At 44.9% G+C, this 17,094-nt stretch overlaps 1 protein-coding gene across 30 annotated transcripts in view; it reads right to left on the bottom strand.

Annotated features, from left to right (window-relative positions):
• The window catches only part of Dock9 (dedicator of cytokinesis 9), a 269,995-nt gene that overhangs the window by 94,070 nt on the left and 158,831 nt on the right, over window positions 1-17,094 (bottom strand). For all 30 annotated transcript variants that reach the window (XM_037208305.1, XM_028868260.2, XM_028868248.2 and 27 more), the window contains exons 10-15: window positions 12,145-12,219; window positions 10,473-10,613; window positions 9,171-9,371; window positions 8,662-8,784; window positions 4,809-4,891; window positions 4,133-4,255 (exon numbers count right to left, since the gene is read on the bottom strand). In XM_037208305.1, coding sequence (XP_037064200.1) covers window positions 4,133-4,255; window positions 4,809-4,891; window positions 8,662-8,784; window positions 9,171-9,371; window positions 10,473-10,613; window positions 12,145-12,219 — 746 coding nt within the window. The remainder of the gene's footprint in view (window positions 1-4,132; window positions 4,256-4,808; window positions 4,892-8,661; window positions 8,785-9,170; window positions 9,372-10,472; window positions 10,614-12,144; window positions 12,220-17,094) is intronic.

Here is a 17,094-nt window from a genome sequence, read left to right as displayed (position 1 = left end):
TCTAAATTCTCAAGTGGCTTTCTCAGGAAAAGGATATAACAATATATATAATAACACTAGTTGCAAAAATCACACTTCTACTTTGTAGCAACCACATGAAAAATATTGAAAATAGGTAAAAAATATGGCATTCCACTTAGCCCAACATTTGCACAATATTATCATTTTGGAATGTCATAATACAACAATGTGCTAAGTCTTCAAAGCCAGTGGTCTGCAGTGCACACCTGGGCTCAGACTTTTTCAGTATTTGAAGTGCTCCTCACCTCAATGCGGTAGGGAACCGCACAGGTCAGGATACAGAACATCACCAAATAGTTACGATGACACAATGTCACCACATAGTAACAATGAAAGCCTCCCTTCTCCTCAGCCTCACCACAAGATACAAGGCTTGTTTGGAATAATCTGCATTTAGAACCAGAAGCCACATCAATGCTGGGCATGGAGTAGACGATCAATGAAACTCTTGTCATTCATCTGACTCCATCTAATAAAGAGTCTCCCATTGTCACTGGGAAGAGCTGCTACTGTTGTCAAAGAAACCAACACAGTCATGTGACACCAGGCCCCCTTCCTCACAGACGACAAAATTCCCTTCTCTGAAGAATTTGTTCACTAAGAGTCCAGGAAAATGTTCCTCTTTCAACCATCAACAGCTACCACACAGTCTTTTTTTTTTTTTTAATTTGGGGTGTGTGTATGTGTGTGTGTGTGTATGTGTGTGTGTGTGTGTGTGTGTGTGTGTGTGTGTGTGTGCCCTTGGAGGTCAAAGGCACCAGATCTCCTGGAACTTGAGTTATAGGTGGTTGTGAGCTGCCTGATGTAGGTGCTGGGGATCAAACTTAAATCCTCTGGAAAACTAGCATGTGCCTTACACTTTGGGACATCAGGATAGGACTTATTTTTGTTCTGATAAAATTTCATCTTTTTATGTTTGAACCGTTCATAGTTGACTCCTCCCGAATCCAGGTTCTAGTCTCTGATCTTCCTAGGAGCTTCATGTCATGAGATACTTGACCAGCATAGTATACGTTCGTAACCATCACTGGTCATGTTATATTGCACAGAATACTGCCAAGAACATGTTCTTACATTCTCCATTTCCACGTGGTAACTAACGACTCCAACAATCAGACAGCTGCTCACTCACATCCCTGAGTCACTCATGGGATGCCACAGGTAACCATGGCAAACACACTGTGCCAAGGGTGTTGCACTCCTCTGTGGCACCAGCTTAGCCAATCAATTTAGAAGAGACGTGGTCAAGGTGACCAGCTCAACATGACATGGCCGGTCCTGGAACAGAGTGCCGTGACGGCTCTTCAAAAGCCACCCGTTAATCATTCCTCTCACAGTGTTGCCAAGGAACATCCAAGCTCAGTGTCTGTGTTGATTAGAGGTTTGTCAACTCGACACAAGCCTGGGTTGAATGGGAAGAGGGAACCTCAACTGAGAAAACGCTCCCATCAGATTGGCCTGTTGGCAAGTCTAGGGAGCATTCTCTTGATCAATGACTGCTGTGGGAGGACCCAGCACACGGGATGATGCCACCTCAGGGCAGGCGGTCCTGGGTTATATAAGAGAGCAAACTGAGCAGGCCACGAGGAACAAGCCAGGAAACAGAATTCACTCATGGCACCTGCTTCCCTTCCTGCCCTGGCTCCCTCCATGGACCGTGACACAGTAGTGTCAGCCCTGGCTCCCTCCATGGACCGTGACACAGTAGTGTAAGCCAACTGAACCCTTTCCTCTCCAGGTTGCATTCGGTCATGTCTTTATCGCAGCAACAGGGTGCAAACAAACCCGGGAGCCAGCAAATTCAGCATCTGGTGTATTCCCAACCCCCAGCTTTTAGGACTCCTCTGGCACCGTCACCTACTGAGTGGCCTCACAGGAAACCCTTCTGTCTCTCTTAGAAAAATCATTCACTCAAAGCTCTAGAGTCTTCCTCCACTATGATCAAAGACTCTGTGGAATACTCCCATCTCGGCTTGGTGTATCCCCGTCGATCAGGGACTCTCATTTCTACTCTTCTTTCTGTTTGTGCTTGAGTGTAACTGGGACTCACCGACGCCCCAGAGATGAAATGGTTAGGAAGACACTATTACCCCACGCTCGGCTTTCAGCTGGAGAGAGTTCAGACCAAGAGAACTCCAGCTGAGCTAGCCACACCCTGTACTATGCCTAGGTTCCCACTGTGTGAGATGTTCTGAGTGCCCGGCATTAGGTGGTACCTCTCCCATGAGCCTCACCACTGGGCACTCCCTCAGTGACATCACCCACAAAAGCTCTTCAGTGAAAAATCAGTCCCCAGGTGTGTGAACTCTGTCTATACAATTCTCCTGGCACACAGGGCCTTCCTCTACCTGTTCATGTGAACAAATTAACAGTGCAACATCCTACACGAGTAAGACCGCAGCCAAAGCTGTGACGCTGTGTTTATTCTCTTCTATGAATCAGAAATACTGTTTATTACAAATGATACTTTCAAATGTAGGTGCCCAAGAGTAGTGTGCTTCACCACTTCCACTAACAAATGGCATCTTCACCCTTTCTAAAATCTTCAACATCAGGGGAGTAGTGGCGGCGCACGCCTTTAATCCCAGCACTCGGGAGGCAGAGGCAGGCGGATCTCTGTGAGTTGGAGGCCAGCCTGGGCTACAGAGTGAGTTCCAGGACAGCCAGAGCTGTTACACAGAGAAACCCTGTCTCAAAAACAAAACAAAACAAAAAATTCACACCACCCATAACCATGCTTTGAGATCACTTAACTGTGTTCTCATTCTGCTCACACGACAGACTCAGCCTGTTCACAACTGACTTTTAAGAAAAATGCAACATCAATCTCACTCTGCTCTGGACAGCCATAAACACAGTAACACATCAATCTCACTCTGCTCTGGACACCCATGAACACAGTAACACAACATCAATCTCACTCTGCTCTGGACACCCATGAACACAGTAACACAACATCAATCTCACTCTGCTCTGGACACCCATGAACACAGTAACTGAACCCATAGCTCGATCATGTCCACGATTTCTCCTTTGTGACCCAGAACAATGTATGTGTATGTGAGATATGATAAGTACACTTCAGACCATTATTTGAAAGTCACACTCACCTCCCCCTATAAAAATGAGAGCCAAGCCAGGCAGTGGTGGTACATGCCTTTAATTCTAACTGGGAGGCAGAGGCAGGAGGATTTCTATGCATTTGAGGCCAACCTGGTCTACAAAGCAAGTTCAGAACAGCCAAGGTTATACAGAGAAACCCTGTCTTGAAAAACAAACAAAAAAAGGCAAACAAAAAAGAAAGCCAACATGTGGGCATAAGTTGAGACTATCTGCTTGTGGCTTTGTGTGCTGTTCTGAGACTCCTGTAAAAGATTAAGACAGGACAGACAGAAAGATGGCCATGGGAAGGCAAAGGCAGAGAGACTGGAATGATGCACAAACCAAGGAAAGCCATGGCCACTGGAAGCTGGAACAGGAAGAGAGTACTGTCACTTGCAGACTGGGAGGTGTGGTCCTATCAACATTTCTTTAAGCTTTGAGCTGGGCACCTTTCTGCATATTAAGCGACTTGGTTTGCAGGAGTTGCTGAAGCCCCAGGGAATGTATACACCCATTAATATGTGCAAAGCATGTAAACCAAGGACTGGTTAGGTAAGGATTATGTAAATTATCTCCTTCCACATTTATTTAACAGTACCAGGAGAGTTGATTAATCTTACAAGATTGTTTATCTTTGGTGACCATCTCCTTTCCCACTATGACACCCAGTGGGCCTGTGACTTGGTGACTAGCCCACCTCTCCTGACTTCCTCCTGCAAGTTGCCTTTCCAGCTGACACTGTTCCCTCAGGCTGTATCCTTCCCGCCTATGTTTACCTCTACCCTTAAGCTGTCTTACCACACCACTAAAACTTCCAGCAAGAATTCCAATTAATCAGAACGGTTTGTTCCTTCTCTTGGACTCTAGGAAATGCTCTGTCCACATCCATTCCCCATTTGCCCCTCATGAGCTCTGAATGACATAATTTATATGACTGTTTCCACTTCCCCTCCCCTCCCCACCATGAGAACTTCTCATGTGTGGTAACAACCAACACCTTAAAACTCACTTCCGGAAGTCTGCCAGTAGCTTGAGCATGTCGTCGTTTGAAAGCTTATTGCTGTCTTGCCGATAGATGGCAGAAAATCTGGCATTTTTGTCCAGGTTTCCAGATGTATCCTTGAACAATGTCCTGAAACAGTGAAACAACATTCAAGACACAGTTTTCCAAAGAGCAAAATAAAGAGAATTCTGGTCTCTGCACACAGACTAATCTTAATTCCATTGGTGGAGGCCAACAGAAATCTCATTATCCCCAAATGCAGCAAGTATTAATGAGGACAACCACAACTAACTCAATTACACAGAGAACAGTTCCAGCCAAAAGCTTGTACTGAGAAAACAACATACACATTCACACGGGAAAGAAGGAGGGAACAGGGATAGAGCCACTGTGGGACTCCCCAGATGCACCGTCCCAGCTGGAGGCACACGGCCAGGGCCTGGACTCTCCCCCAACAAACCTCCCGCTCACCCTGACGGGTCCAGCAACTGTTCTCTGGCCCACATCTTTCCTCTCTGTGCCATTGCTAAATGCATTTTCAGATCTGGTGATTATTTATTCTTGATTTCATCTCTTTGAATCTTCTTTGACTCAGGATAATAAACTCAATAAGTAGGCCTACTTGTCTGTCAGTCTATTTGCCCATCGGTCCATCCCAAGTATAAAAGGCGTTCTCCCTTACCTTGCCGCCCAAGCAAACGGCATTCTGTACTGTCCTAGTCTTTGGCATGCCTGTTTGGCATTCTTCAGCACCTTCTGAGCAACCTGGAACACACCAGAACAGAGCTTTGAAATACTCTGGCACGGGGGACTTGAGACCAGAGCAGCTACCATCGTATGATCATCAAACAAGCCCTCCCCATACCACCAGATGCACACAAACGCACTTCTTACAGAAGTGACAGATAGGCCTGGCTTCAAACCCAGTATGGACTTCTTTATTTAATGTGCCCTGGCAGTGACTCTCAAGACTACAGAGTATTGTTTCCAAGATGCATATCAACCGTGCCAGTCTTTGCCAGCAGCAGGCAGGCTCCTCTGCGCCAGCCTCTTCCTCTCACAGACTTCATTTCCTTCTGACTAAGGGCTAATTGTAAGCCACTGAGTATACTCATATTTGGTATTCATGCCCAAATATCTATCTACCAGAAGTTCAAGGAAAGCACTAATGAACAATCTAAGCTTCCCCAGCTCCTAATGCGCACCAACTTGTACAGATTCCCACAATCCAGGCAACGCCGTAATTAGGTACCGGCTTAAATTAGACACTGCCCTTCATTGTTACAGTTTTGCTTTATACACAAACACTATCACTTCCTCACGATCAGTTTTGGCTTGTTCTAGGTTGGTGGAACACAATAAGCGTATTGGCTTTTGGCCAATGGCATGTGTGTAGAGTGGTTCTATCAACCACTCCATTGCCCCACATATCCTTGTCCTGTGATGTGCTCTGTTATCAAAGTGTGACTGACTGAAGAGTCAAGAGGGGACCTGAGTGTCTTTTGTATGTGTAGGAAGGAGCTTGGAGGTCATTTATGTTACCTGAGTGGATCCAAGTCAAACCAGTTTTAGGAACACTGCTCACACCTGAAAGCCAGTGTTTTCTTCTGAGCAGCAAAGTTAAAGGAGCCCCGGAGGCTGCCCTAACCGTTCTGGTCAGGACTGTACCCTGACAGGCCCTCCAATAATCTGCAAGCACCATCAAGTGTGAGAAACAATCAACAGAGCAAGAGACGCCCATCTGAAGATCCACAAAAGCTGCTATGTGACCCTATGAGCTCTTCTTCCCCTTCCCCCACCTTAAAAATGGAGGGTGTGGGTGACACCTTAAAAATGGAGGGTGTGGGTGACAATACTCATGATCCCTTGTCACTATAAAACTCTGTGGTCCTTCCACAGTCACATCTTGGTTCAAATAGATGACAAGAAACTGCCTGTACAGCCCTTTCTTTTTAGTGGGGTATGTATACCCATCCCTGAGAGATTTATACCAGGATCTAGAGGTGTGTGGTCCTTAAACAAAGACACTCAATTCTTCCTCCCCAAGAGTTGACTTTAATTATGTTCAGATTCAAGATTTTTAGTCAGGTGTCATGGTGCACACCTAATGGTAGCACTAGGAGACAGAAGCCGGAGGATCTCAAGTTTAAGGCCCGTCCCAGACACATAGTAAGACCCTGTCTCAAACAAATCGCTAAGGGAAAGAATGCTTGCCTAGCACACCCAAGGCCCTGGATCTCACCTCAAACAACACAAAAACTCCCTAAAAAGATTCGAGCAGCAATGAGCAAGTGCATTGTGGAGTAAAACTAATGCTAAACACAAGGCTTTAGTAGCTTTGTCTTCAATGGGAATCAAACAAGGACACAAAGAGGACATGCATGAGAGCAGGGGCTGAGGGCCTGCTTCTCCTTTGAAGTCCTTCCCCGGCCTGCACAACGAAGATTTGTCCTGGGTGATGTTCTAGACGACTTGTGTACATCTTGGGAAAAAGGAAGACACAACTTTGATTGGCAGAACAAAATAATATCACCATACCAAGTCTATAAGAACCTCTCCAGGTATGAGATGGCTGAACCTTGATGCCTGTTTTAATGAGATGCTGTGGCAGTGACGAGGAAGGAACACCGCCCCCCCCCCAAGGGATGCTGGGAAGCAGGTAGAGAAAAAGATAGCTCATCGTGATGTGTTTGCAGTGTACCAACATGGCTGCCGAATCTTAGCTCACGCACATGGCCGGCAGAAGCAGCAACACTGACGAGCATACGCACCTTGGAAGCATGTTCTGTCAGTGCGGTCTTATCTGAAGTCACCATTGACTCATCAAATAAAAGACTAGAAAGACTTCTCATCTAATATTTTACAGACTCGGCTTGGAACAATAAGATGTCTTCTTCTCTCCAGGAAACAAACTTGACTCAACTTTTATCAGCCAAAAAGCTTAGTGTTTGAAGATGCCTGATGAATGGGCTTTTACTTGATGGGAGCTGAACTCAAATATCTCACATGCTGTTTGGGATATGTAGTGTTCTCAGCACTGTCTGCTCCACGGCCTGTTTGATCTGTACCCTGGCCCTGTGAGGAAGGCAGGCTGAGCAACATTATCCTATGCCCACACGTGGGACATTGGGGCCTCTAGAGGTGAGGTATGTCAGAAGTACCCTGGCTACCTTGGCCCTCTGCGTCCAGGCCTCCTTAATCCATGAACGTGTTCTTTAACACCATCCTATACATCCTGGTAGCTGTGCCTAGGATCTTTAGGCGGCCACAAGGATGAAGTTTTGGAATCTCTGAGTCAATTTGGTAAACCTCTGAGCTCGGGAATGTCTGCTCATACTAGATCGGCTGACCAGTCCTTAATACACCGAGGCCCTCCCTCAAATGACCAGTTACAATATCAAACCAAACTCAAACCCCTGAAACCAGTTAAAACTGGCGGAGACAGGAGCACTCAACCGCTTACTCTAACCTAAGGAAAGGTGTGTGAACGCCACAGTCAATTGTCCTTGGCCACTCCAGCCGTGGGAGAGTAAGAAAAAACTAAAGACTTGTAGGTTTCCATTTTCTAAGTTTTTAGACTCTGTAACTTCTGACCTACAAACCAGAACCCAAGAGGCACACCAGCAAACACAATAAACACTGGTTGACTACAGTATGTGTGCTTTAAAAACGACACAGAGTTTAGTATCAAGTGGATAATTCCCTTGAAAACTAAATTTTAAGATGTCAGAATAGACCAGCAAAATGATGTATTTTATTTACACACGAGAATACTTTCATTAAGAATTGGACACACAGCCAGCCAGTGGTGGTGCACACCTTTAATCCCAGCACTCAGGAGGCAGAGGCCGGCAGATCTCTGTGAGTTCAAGAACAGCCTGGTCTACAGAGTGAGTTCCAGGACAGCCAGGGCTACACAGAGAAACCCTCTCTTGGGAAAAAAAGAGAAAGAATTGGACACAGGAGGAAGAAATTAGATAGTGACAGAACATACGCTTGGCATGTGCCAGCACCTGGGCTCAGCTCTGTCTGTGACAAACCAGGTACATGAAATTAAATGGAGAATACACACACGTAACTGTGTTTTTCATGCGTGGTATGCATCATGTCTGTATGCATGTCTGCATGTGTGTGTAGAGATTGTGTGCATGTTTAAGGAGGACTGAGGTTGATGTCAGACATCTTCACCGATGGCTGCCACTTTGTGAAGAGCTAGCTCTCACTTGAACCCAGAGCCCATTGATTCTGGCCACACAAGCTAGCCAGTTTGCCTTGGAGACGCTGTCTCTGCCTCTCGAGTGCTATGGCCACAGACGGGACATTAATGTGGGTCCTGGGGAGCAGAACTCCAGTCCTCAGCCAACATGGCATGTGCCTCATGGACAGGGCCACCCCCACCCCCCATCCCCCACCCCCCACCCCCGATCCGTCCATGCACTTCGGACTGTCAACAAGTGCAGTTTACACGTTAGCATAAAAGTCATCTCTTCGGCTGTTACTCTGTAATAATCATGGAGCATGAAAGCCGTTCATACCTTAGACGAGTCTGAGCTTTTCATATACGGCTCAGCACAATGCGTGATGCTTCCTTGGAGGACCTTCTCAATTCTGGCCACGAGAAATATATCTGGATGAGGACACGTGACTGAAAATATTCCCTGGGGAGACAAATGGCTCTCTTCAATCAGTAGAATCCCACCCAGATGACTGAAAGACACCCCTTGACCACCAAAGGAGCAAAGGACAGTGAGACAGTCCAGCCGGCGAGGAGACTGGCGCCAAACATCTCAGGTGCTCCTCAGTCCACCAGCTGCTCCAAAAGTCTCTTGGTGGAGAAGGCAAGCAGGAAAAGGCTCAAGGAAATGAATGAGAGCCCCAGACCACTCCTCCCTCAGTTTACCTTCACTACGTAATTACATACGCCGCCCTACAACTAACGATCTAAACTGCCCCACTGGTGCGTGACAGGGTCTCACTGGAGCAGTTTTTAACATGTCGAATAGCATGTGCGAAGAGAAGGCTGAGTGGTGTGAACGCTCCCCACCTGCTTCGGATACTGCATGGCTGCGGCATGAAGGGCATCCTGGAAGGCAGGTGGGCTCTGGCTGCCGTTCATCAGAGCTGGGGATGTGGGAGCCAGCATCTGCCGCACTGAGAAATGATTCAGGTCCACGTGGAAGTCAGCGGAAATCTTTCGGTTGTATTTTATGTCAAACAGGGACAGGGTGACAAAGAAAGGCTCGACCTGAACAGTAACATCAACATAACACCATCATCAGCAAGACAGTCCAGACAAAGCGAGCAGCCCCGCTTATGACGTCTCCTTGAATGATTACTAGACTTTTGTTCCTTGTCACGCGGAGTTAGGCGATGAAGCATATTAAGAACTGTTATGACTCCTTCGTGAGCCTCACTAGCTAATGCACACTCTCCAGCTGATCTCCTTGGAGCACCCAACATGAAATCCATGTCCTGAACATGCAGTTTAAATCTGCCTTCTTACCCTTGCCCACAAACCCGCCCCCACGCCATCCACACCCCAGTGTGAACCCTGCCCCTCTATGGGTGGAGTCTCCACATCCAGGCTACAGTATAAAGGGAAACCTGTGACACCTGAAATTGATCAACATTTAAAAAGGAAAACATTTAGTCTTCAAAAATTATTTTGAAACTTGTAGCCAATTTTATTAAAATTTAAATGAAAAACCCCAGAGTGATCAAGCTGTCAATCTCAGCGGCCACCCAGGGAAGAAGAATGGAGGAGAGAAGAGGAAAAATGCGATGCCTTTTTAAGCCAGCGTCGAGGTCAGATACATGGTGGACAAGCAGCCATGTGATAGAGAGGGGGCTTTTGAGAAAGGGGTAGGAAAGCCCAAAGGATTGGACAAAGCACTCAGGTTCTGTCCAGCATGTGAAAGAAAAACATTAAAAAGGGGTGTGTGTGTAAGTCACACCTTTCTAAAATTTGGCAAGGTGGGCACATTCAGCTGAACCTCATGGATGCTTGGCTTATGTAGGGACTGTGCTGGGAGGTGAGAATTCTGGGAAGGAAAAGTACAGTATTACTAAAGGGCAAATAATTCCACCTCTCTCTTTAGTATGGCTTAAGGTGAGCCTTCCTTCCTCAGCTGGTCCCTCAGCTGACCCACTCGGCTGGAGTATCAGGTCACCCAGGCTAGAGTCTGTGCCCGTGACCAGGGGGACCTTATTGCAACTCTTTATTACATTCTCCCCTCCAAAGACCAAGTGCGGGGGGGACAGGAGCAGACTCTGGTCCCTAATTGGTTCCCTGCATGTTTTAGGATGGCTTTTTTAAAAAACCTGTGTTTTTCAAAAGGAAAATTACATTTGTGGTGGGTCCCTCCTCGTTTTCAGCGACACAGCATTGCAGATTGAAAGACAAATCATTGCACTTGACAAGGATCCTTTTCCCAAACTTTTCTTCAAATGGCTTCACTTCTGGCTCAGCGGAGGAGAAGTCAAGTTTCTTTAAAATGAAAATGTGGATATATAAACACATAGTACTCCCATTAGAAATCCCATCCTGCGTGTTCTCACATAAAACTGCCTAAAACATGGAAAAGCTATATACACTCATCCATAATAGTGCTACGCAACACTGTGAAGTCACATATTTAATAGACATGTGCTGATATCATAACAGTCACGTAAGTGATGATATGTCTGCTTGATGGATAACTATGCAGGAATTAATACTATAAACAATCTAAACACCCATTAACATGTGTAAGGACACATAAAATACATTATATATGTATATATACATACATACACACATATGTGTATACATACAGACATGTACACTCCATAATAAGAAGGAAATTCCGGGCTGGACAGGGTGGCACATTTGTAAACCCAAAACCAGGGAGGCAGAGGCGGGCAGATCTCGGTGAGTTTGAGGTTAGTCTGGTCTACATAGCAAGTTTCAGGCCAGTCAGGGATATATAGTCAGAAGTGGTCTTTAAAAAAAAAAAAACAACAGGAAATTCTGAATCAATGAAAAGGCCCAGAAGGCAAAGTATGTGCCTATCTCCCCGACCGCCTGAGTGTGAGCTGAGAACTCATGGTGGACAGAGGACCTAGTCCTGAAGCTGTGCTCTGGCCCCACACGGAGCTGAGGTTTCAGAGCACATGCACTGTCCCAACAAATAATAGCAATCAATCATAACGGAAAGCCATGGATGGAGCTTGGAAACATGTAAGTAAAAGAATACACAAAAGACAAATTCTGTACCACTCCACATTGATGAGTTGTTACTCATAAAGACTAAAAGTGGAACCGAGGTCACGGGGAGCTTAGGGACAGTCAGGGATCAGGAACCGTTATTTAAAGAGAGTTTCAGTTTGTAAAGATGAAAACATTAAAATATTCTGGAGACGGATGGTGTCATGGCTCCATAGAGAATATATTTATTACTTTTTAAAAAATTTTTACTTTTTAAAGTTTGAATTATTTATTTTCAGATGGCTCAAATGTACGGTTTGCATGCATGTTACCACAGTAAACAGAGTGTGTAAACAGGAGGTGTGTGAAGAAACTTAGAAAATGGTTATTATTAAAGCTAGTGGGAGAGTCTCTTAAAAGGAAGAGCTAAGTCTATTAAAAGGACCACAAATGAGGGGGGAGGCATGAGGGGAAATGTAGTAGAACCTTGTCCCTTCTCGGCAGCTCTAAGCTACACTCAATGCCACAGGCCCTGAAGGTCTTTGTCACACCGTGTTTGGACTTTGCTGGGACACAAATGTGGGTTGTACACACTCCCAGCTTTCTCTCGGGGATTAAAGTTAGCTGAGAAGTATCATTGCCTCCCAGGTGTCTACAGTGCTGTGTGCCACACTCTAATGATTAAGGTGTACCTTATATGATTAGCGTGGACCTGAAGATTCAGGCTGGTGCCTTCTGGGAATCTGGCTAAACACTGCTCTCAATATTCAACAGTACACTGAATATTAAACATGTATGAATTTCATATTTTAAATATTAAATTAGCTCTTACCTGGGCATCTGGGTCCAAGTAAAAAAGCTTCACTCTGCTCTCACTTTTCAGTTTGATTTCTGCTTCTCTGGTGCTCTGTGGACAAAATAATTTATCTGTGAACAAAATCCTTTGTCCCCACCCCTCAGAGGTATTAGAATGTGTCTGAAAGCCGCCTGTGGCAGTTTAAATGAGAAGGACCCACCCCATAAGGCTCATATATTCGAATGCTTCATCCCCAGTTGGTGGAATCCTTTGGGAGGGGTAGAATTGTTGAAGGAGTTGTGTCATTTGGGGTTTTGAGGTTTCAAAAGCCCACACCATTCATTCCAAGCTAGTTTTTCCTCTCTCCGCCTTGAGCGTGTGGACTAAGATGTAGGCTCTCAGTGGCTGCTCCAGCCCGGGCCTGCCTACCTGCTGCTGTGCTACCCACCACAGTGCCCAAGGATTCTAACCCTCTGAAACGGTAATCAACTCTTCCTCTATCATTTGTCTTGATCATGTCTTCGCAACCGTGGGAAAGTAAACAAGATACAGACCCATCGGAACATGCAAGCTATTCGACAACCCTGTTTGGTCTCTGGGAGGCAGGGGCATGCCATCCAAGAGGTGTGCACTGTGGCATGGGCAGCACAGGCTGTAATGTTGTGGGAGAGACGGCAGAGCGCTGGAACCCCGAGAAGCTTAAAATGGGGTTCAGCTGCACTGTGAGGTATGCAGCTGGAATCTTCCAGTATCGGCCATGGATATGAGCTGCAGACCTGGAGAACATCTGCATGCAGGCAAGGATGGAAGTCTTGAAGTGGCTATGATTCCTCAGAGAATGTGGGATGAGTTTTAGCAGAGCACCAGGGGCTTCGAAACTAAAGGGACAGACAGACAGAAGCCACAAAAGGATACAGACACGTGGTGGCAGGTTGGAGACGGAGAGGCAGGATCTGGAGGCGGCGTGTGAAAGAGGCATCTGAACATTCACAAGATCAAGTCACCTCTAACCTCCTATTTATCATTCCCATAGTGCATTATTCTTGGCAGTCATAGATATTCAACTCTTCGTTTTTACAGATAAATATGGAGTTCTGATTATAATGTCCTCTTCTCCAGGAGTCACCTATCTCTCTGCCCTAGACAGGGGGCAGTGACAGCCACAGTGAAGACGTTGACTGTCTTCGTTGTTGATGGCTAAGTGACATCTACTATTGTATTTCTAACCTAACCCAATGGGAAATTAAGAATCTTACTAATTTTTCAGTCATGAAGTTGTTATAATAGGTCCTTGGCTATGACTCAAATTCTCATGACTATATTTAACCAGTGGCCTACTTGTAAATGAAATGACATTCATAACTAGCTCTGCAAGCCAACTCGCCTCCCTACCTGGCCTTTTAATTTCTAAGTAAAAAGAATGCACTAGATGAAGTAGAACCCCAAACAGCAAATAAACATGAAAAAAAAATTACAAACAATGAGCAGGAAAAGATATGTTGAAGCAGAATAAAATAGTCTCTAAAAAAAAAAAACTTTGGGCCAGGCAGCAGTGGCGCACGCCTTTAATCCCGGCACTCAGGAGGCAGAGCTAAGTGGACCTCTGTGTTTGAGGCCAGCCTGGTCTCCAGAGCGAGCTCCAGGACAGGCACCAAAACTACACAAAGAAACCCTGTCTCAAACAACAACAACAACAAAACAAAACAAAACAAAAAACCCAAAAACCCGAACAAACCTTTGGGAACAAGGCAGAGAAATAGGAATATAAACTGTTATACTCTTTAAGGCCAAGACACTGGAAATATTTAAAACATCAGAACACAATAACCTTTGACCTAGAAATCCCAGCTTGGGGAAGTCCTCCTGAAATAAGAGCTCACAGATTCCATGTCATGATGCTTACTATACAATTTATAGAAGCTGAAAACAGAAAATCATCTAAACGTTCCTAAAAGACATGGCTGAATAAAGTATACATATCCACCAATTAACTATTACACCCTTGACTTGCGTGTGCTCCATTACAAACTTACTCTGCAGAAAGACCACCTCTTCTGCTGACCCAGAGAGACAGCTGTGAACTACGTTTAGGTGGTAGGAAAACTGTCAAAATGTCAGGCAAGTCATGAGACTCTTCTAGGAAATAATTAAAGCCTTACCCATGTATGTATACATTTTATTTGCACCCAGTTTGGTGAGAAAAATCGGAGTAAGTTGAATACTGGAATTGTCAGGAAGGTGAGGGTGATCTTGAAGAAAAAAGATTAATTTTTTTGCACAACACTTGTAAGTAGTTTTACTTACAAGAAGCATAACGGAAAATTTTAATTAGTATTTAGTAAAGATACTTATAATATGCACTTTCATTGCCTAAGTGCCCACAAAAATATAGCTGTTAAAAAAATTATCCCAAGACTATGTAATTGAGCAGGTTTCGGGGTGGCAGGAAGCAGTCCTGTTCTGAAAACAGCCTGTGGTCGGTCAGTGCATGGTGCGGCTGTAGGAGGCTTCTTCCCAACAGCCGTTGCTCCATCCTGGCATGGCCTGTTTTCTATTTTAGGTTCAGTAGACAGAAGAATGTGAGGAAAATGGACAAGAGCAGAGAGACCCTCCCTAGAAACTGCCACTTGCACACAAGTTAAAGAAGAGGACTCAGCAAAAACAAACACTAAACTCAGCAAACACTAAACTCAGCCACAAATGACACACCTTCCCTGTGTTTCCTTCATTGTCAGTAGTTAAGGACCAAACATTCAAGAGTTTCCAGGAAAGATAGTGATGCATCTCAAGTTTATTTGAAGTGAAAAAAGTCTATGGCCAATTTTATTTTATTTCAAAAGTACAGGGAAAACATTGTGTTGACTGCTGAGTCATTTACACAGAATGAGATAAAACAAATTTAGCAAAACCCCTAAGGCTGGAATATATAACTCTTTAAAAAATTTCTATGAGTATGTGTGGTTTGCCTGTATGCATATCTGTGAACCATGTGCAGGCCTGGTACCCATGAAGGCCAGAAACGGTATCAGATCCCGTGGAACTGGAGATACAGATGGTTGTGAGCCACCATATAGGTACTAGGAATGGAAACAAGGTCCTCTGGAAGAGCAGCTGGTGCTTTTAACCACTGAGCCATCTCTCCAGCCTCTGGATTATTTATTTCTTAATTAAAGGGATACCACAACACACAATCACTGCATTATGATATTTATCTCAAAGGGACTAACATTTTACCTCAAGACATAAAGCCAGGTTAGGGCATTCTAGAATTAGGAAGCTTAGCAGTGGAATGACGGCCAAACCACAGCCAATTCCTCGGCGTAATAATGGCATAGTTTTCTGGTTTGGGACTTAGGGAAGGAAGTGTTTGTTACAGACTTGGCTTTAGAACTCTTATAAAAATGTGGCCAGGAAACCACATGGGTTCCCACAAGTCCTGTTGAACATGGCCCCCATGCCTTACTCAGTCTCAGGGAGACTACAGACTTGCAGACACCACACTGTCCTATATTCCACTATGGAAGCTTTACCTGGATAGGAAAATCCATTGACTTAGAAATAAAATGATAAAAAAATCAGTTCTAGAGTCACGTGAAACTGTTTTTCTTTCAGAATACAAGGCAACAAAGCATGAGCTACTGTTTGCACACACACACACACACACACACACACACACACACACACGCCACAGATGGAAAATACATTAAGAGAGAGTGTGGGGGTTCTCTTCATATTACCGTTACACAAGAAGGTAACACACACCCTCCACTGCCACCTAACATCAAGGCAAACAGAGGAAGGAATGCCCTGAGTTCTCAGAAGAAACCAATTTACTGGTTCATATAGGCTTTTTAAATATAAATACTTGTAAGACTGATGCTATGAATTTTGTTATATTTACAATAAAAACAGTTTGGTTCCATGCTAGACAGTAGGAGAAAAAGATTTAAGTTTTGGGGGAAATATAGCATGTCCCTAATATGAGAACAGTAAAGTTTTTCAGTACTCCAAGTACAAGCAAACACTCCAGGAACAATTGGCCCTGAAAATCCAAGTCCATAATATTCCAGAATGAAACATCGGTTATTTTGTACTAAAACAACTTCCCGTCAGACATATCCTGTTTGGCTAAGTCTCAGTCACAGTGGAAAACAAAAGCCAGAGCAACAGGATGAGTGAGGCAAATACAAGCCATGCAGAGAGAACTCGGCCAGTAACACCTCCAGCTGCCTTCTGCCCTGCCCTACTGATCCAGCATCCTCTACAATCTTCACTGTGGCTGAGTCTCCCATCAAACCTGCTTTCCTGACCTCTTCCTCCTCTGAGTAAACTCCCCTTCCCTCCCTGCATCCCTCCCACCCCATTCCACACACAATTCATCTGACTCTGTAACCATGGAAATTCATTCCTCAAAAACAGGATGTCCATTTGCTAGCGAGTTCTCATACTCCCTTGATGAGTACAAATGAGCCACATCCCAAGCTCACTAGCAGGACTAACACCCAGGCTGACCATGAAGGGACCAGGCACAGGCATCTCCACTAAGAGCCTGGCTCCTCACACATCACATCTCTGAGTAGGCCACCAGAATGTACAGGTGACTGACAGAGCCACACTTACAATAGTCCTCATGGTAGTACCCTGGGAGAAAGACAATACATCTTCCCCCTTTTCCTTTGAAAAATTACATTGGCCAGGTAGCAGGAGAAGAAAAGACTAAAATTCTTATACAACTTCATAGGGAAAAAACTGGATTTCTTGTTGGTTTTATCCTGTTACGATTTGCTTAAGAGAGAATCTTGCTATGACCCAAGCTGACCTTAATCTTGCATCCTTCCTGTCCCAGCCTCCCCAGCAGCATGTGACACTATGCCTGGCTTAAAAATGCAGATGTTAAATAACCAACTCTGGGCTCAAATAACCTGAACTTCATCTTAGGTAACCATTCTGTTCACCGAGTAAGCCTAAAGTTCTTTCTGATTTCTA

The sequence above is a fragment of the Peromyscus leucopus genome, chromosome 9 (genome assembly GCF_004664715.2).
Source record: "Peromyscus leucopus breed LL Stock chromosome 9, UCI_PerLeu_2.1, whole genome shotgun sequence".
In the NCBI taxonomy this organism is placed as follows: domain Eukaryota; kingdom Metazoa; phylum Chordata; class Mammalia; order Rodentia; family Cricetidae; genus Peromyscus; species Peromyscus leucopus.
This window is presented reverse-complemented; position numbering and strand designations above follow the sequence as displayed.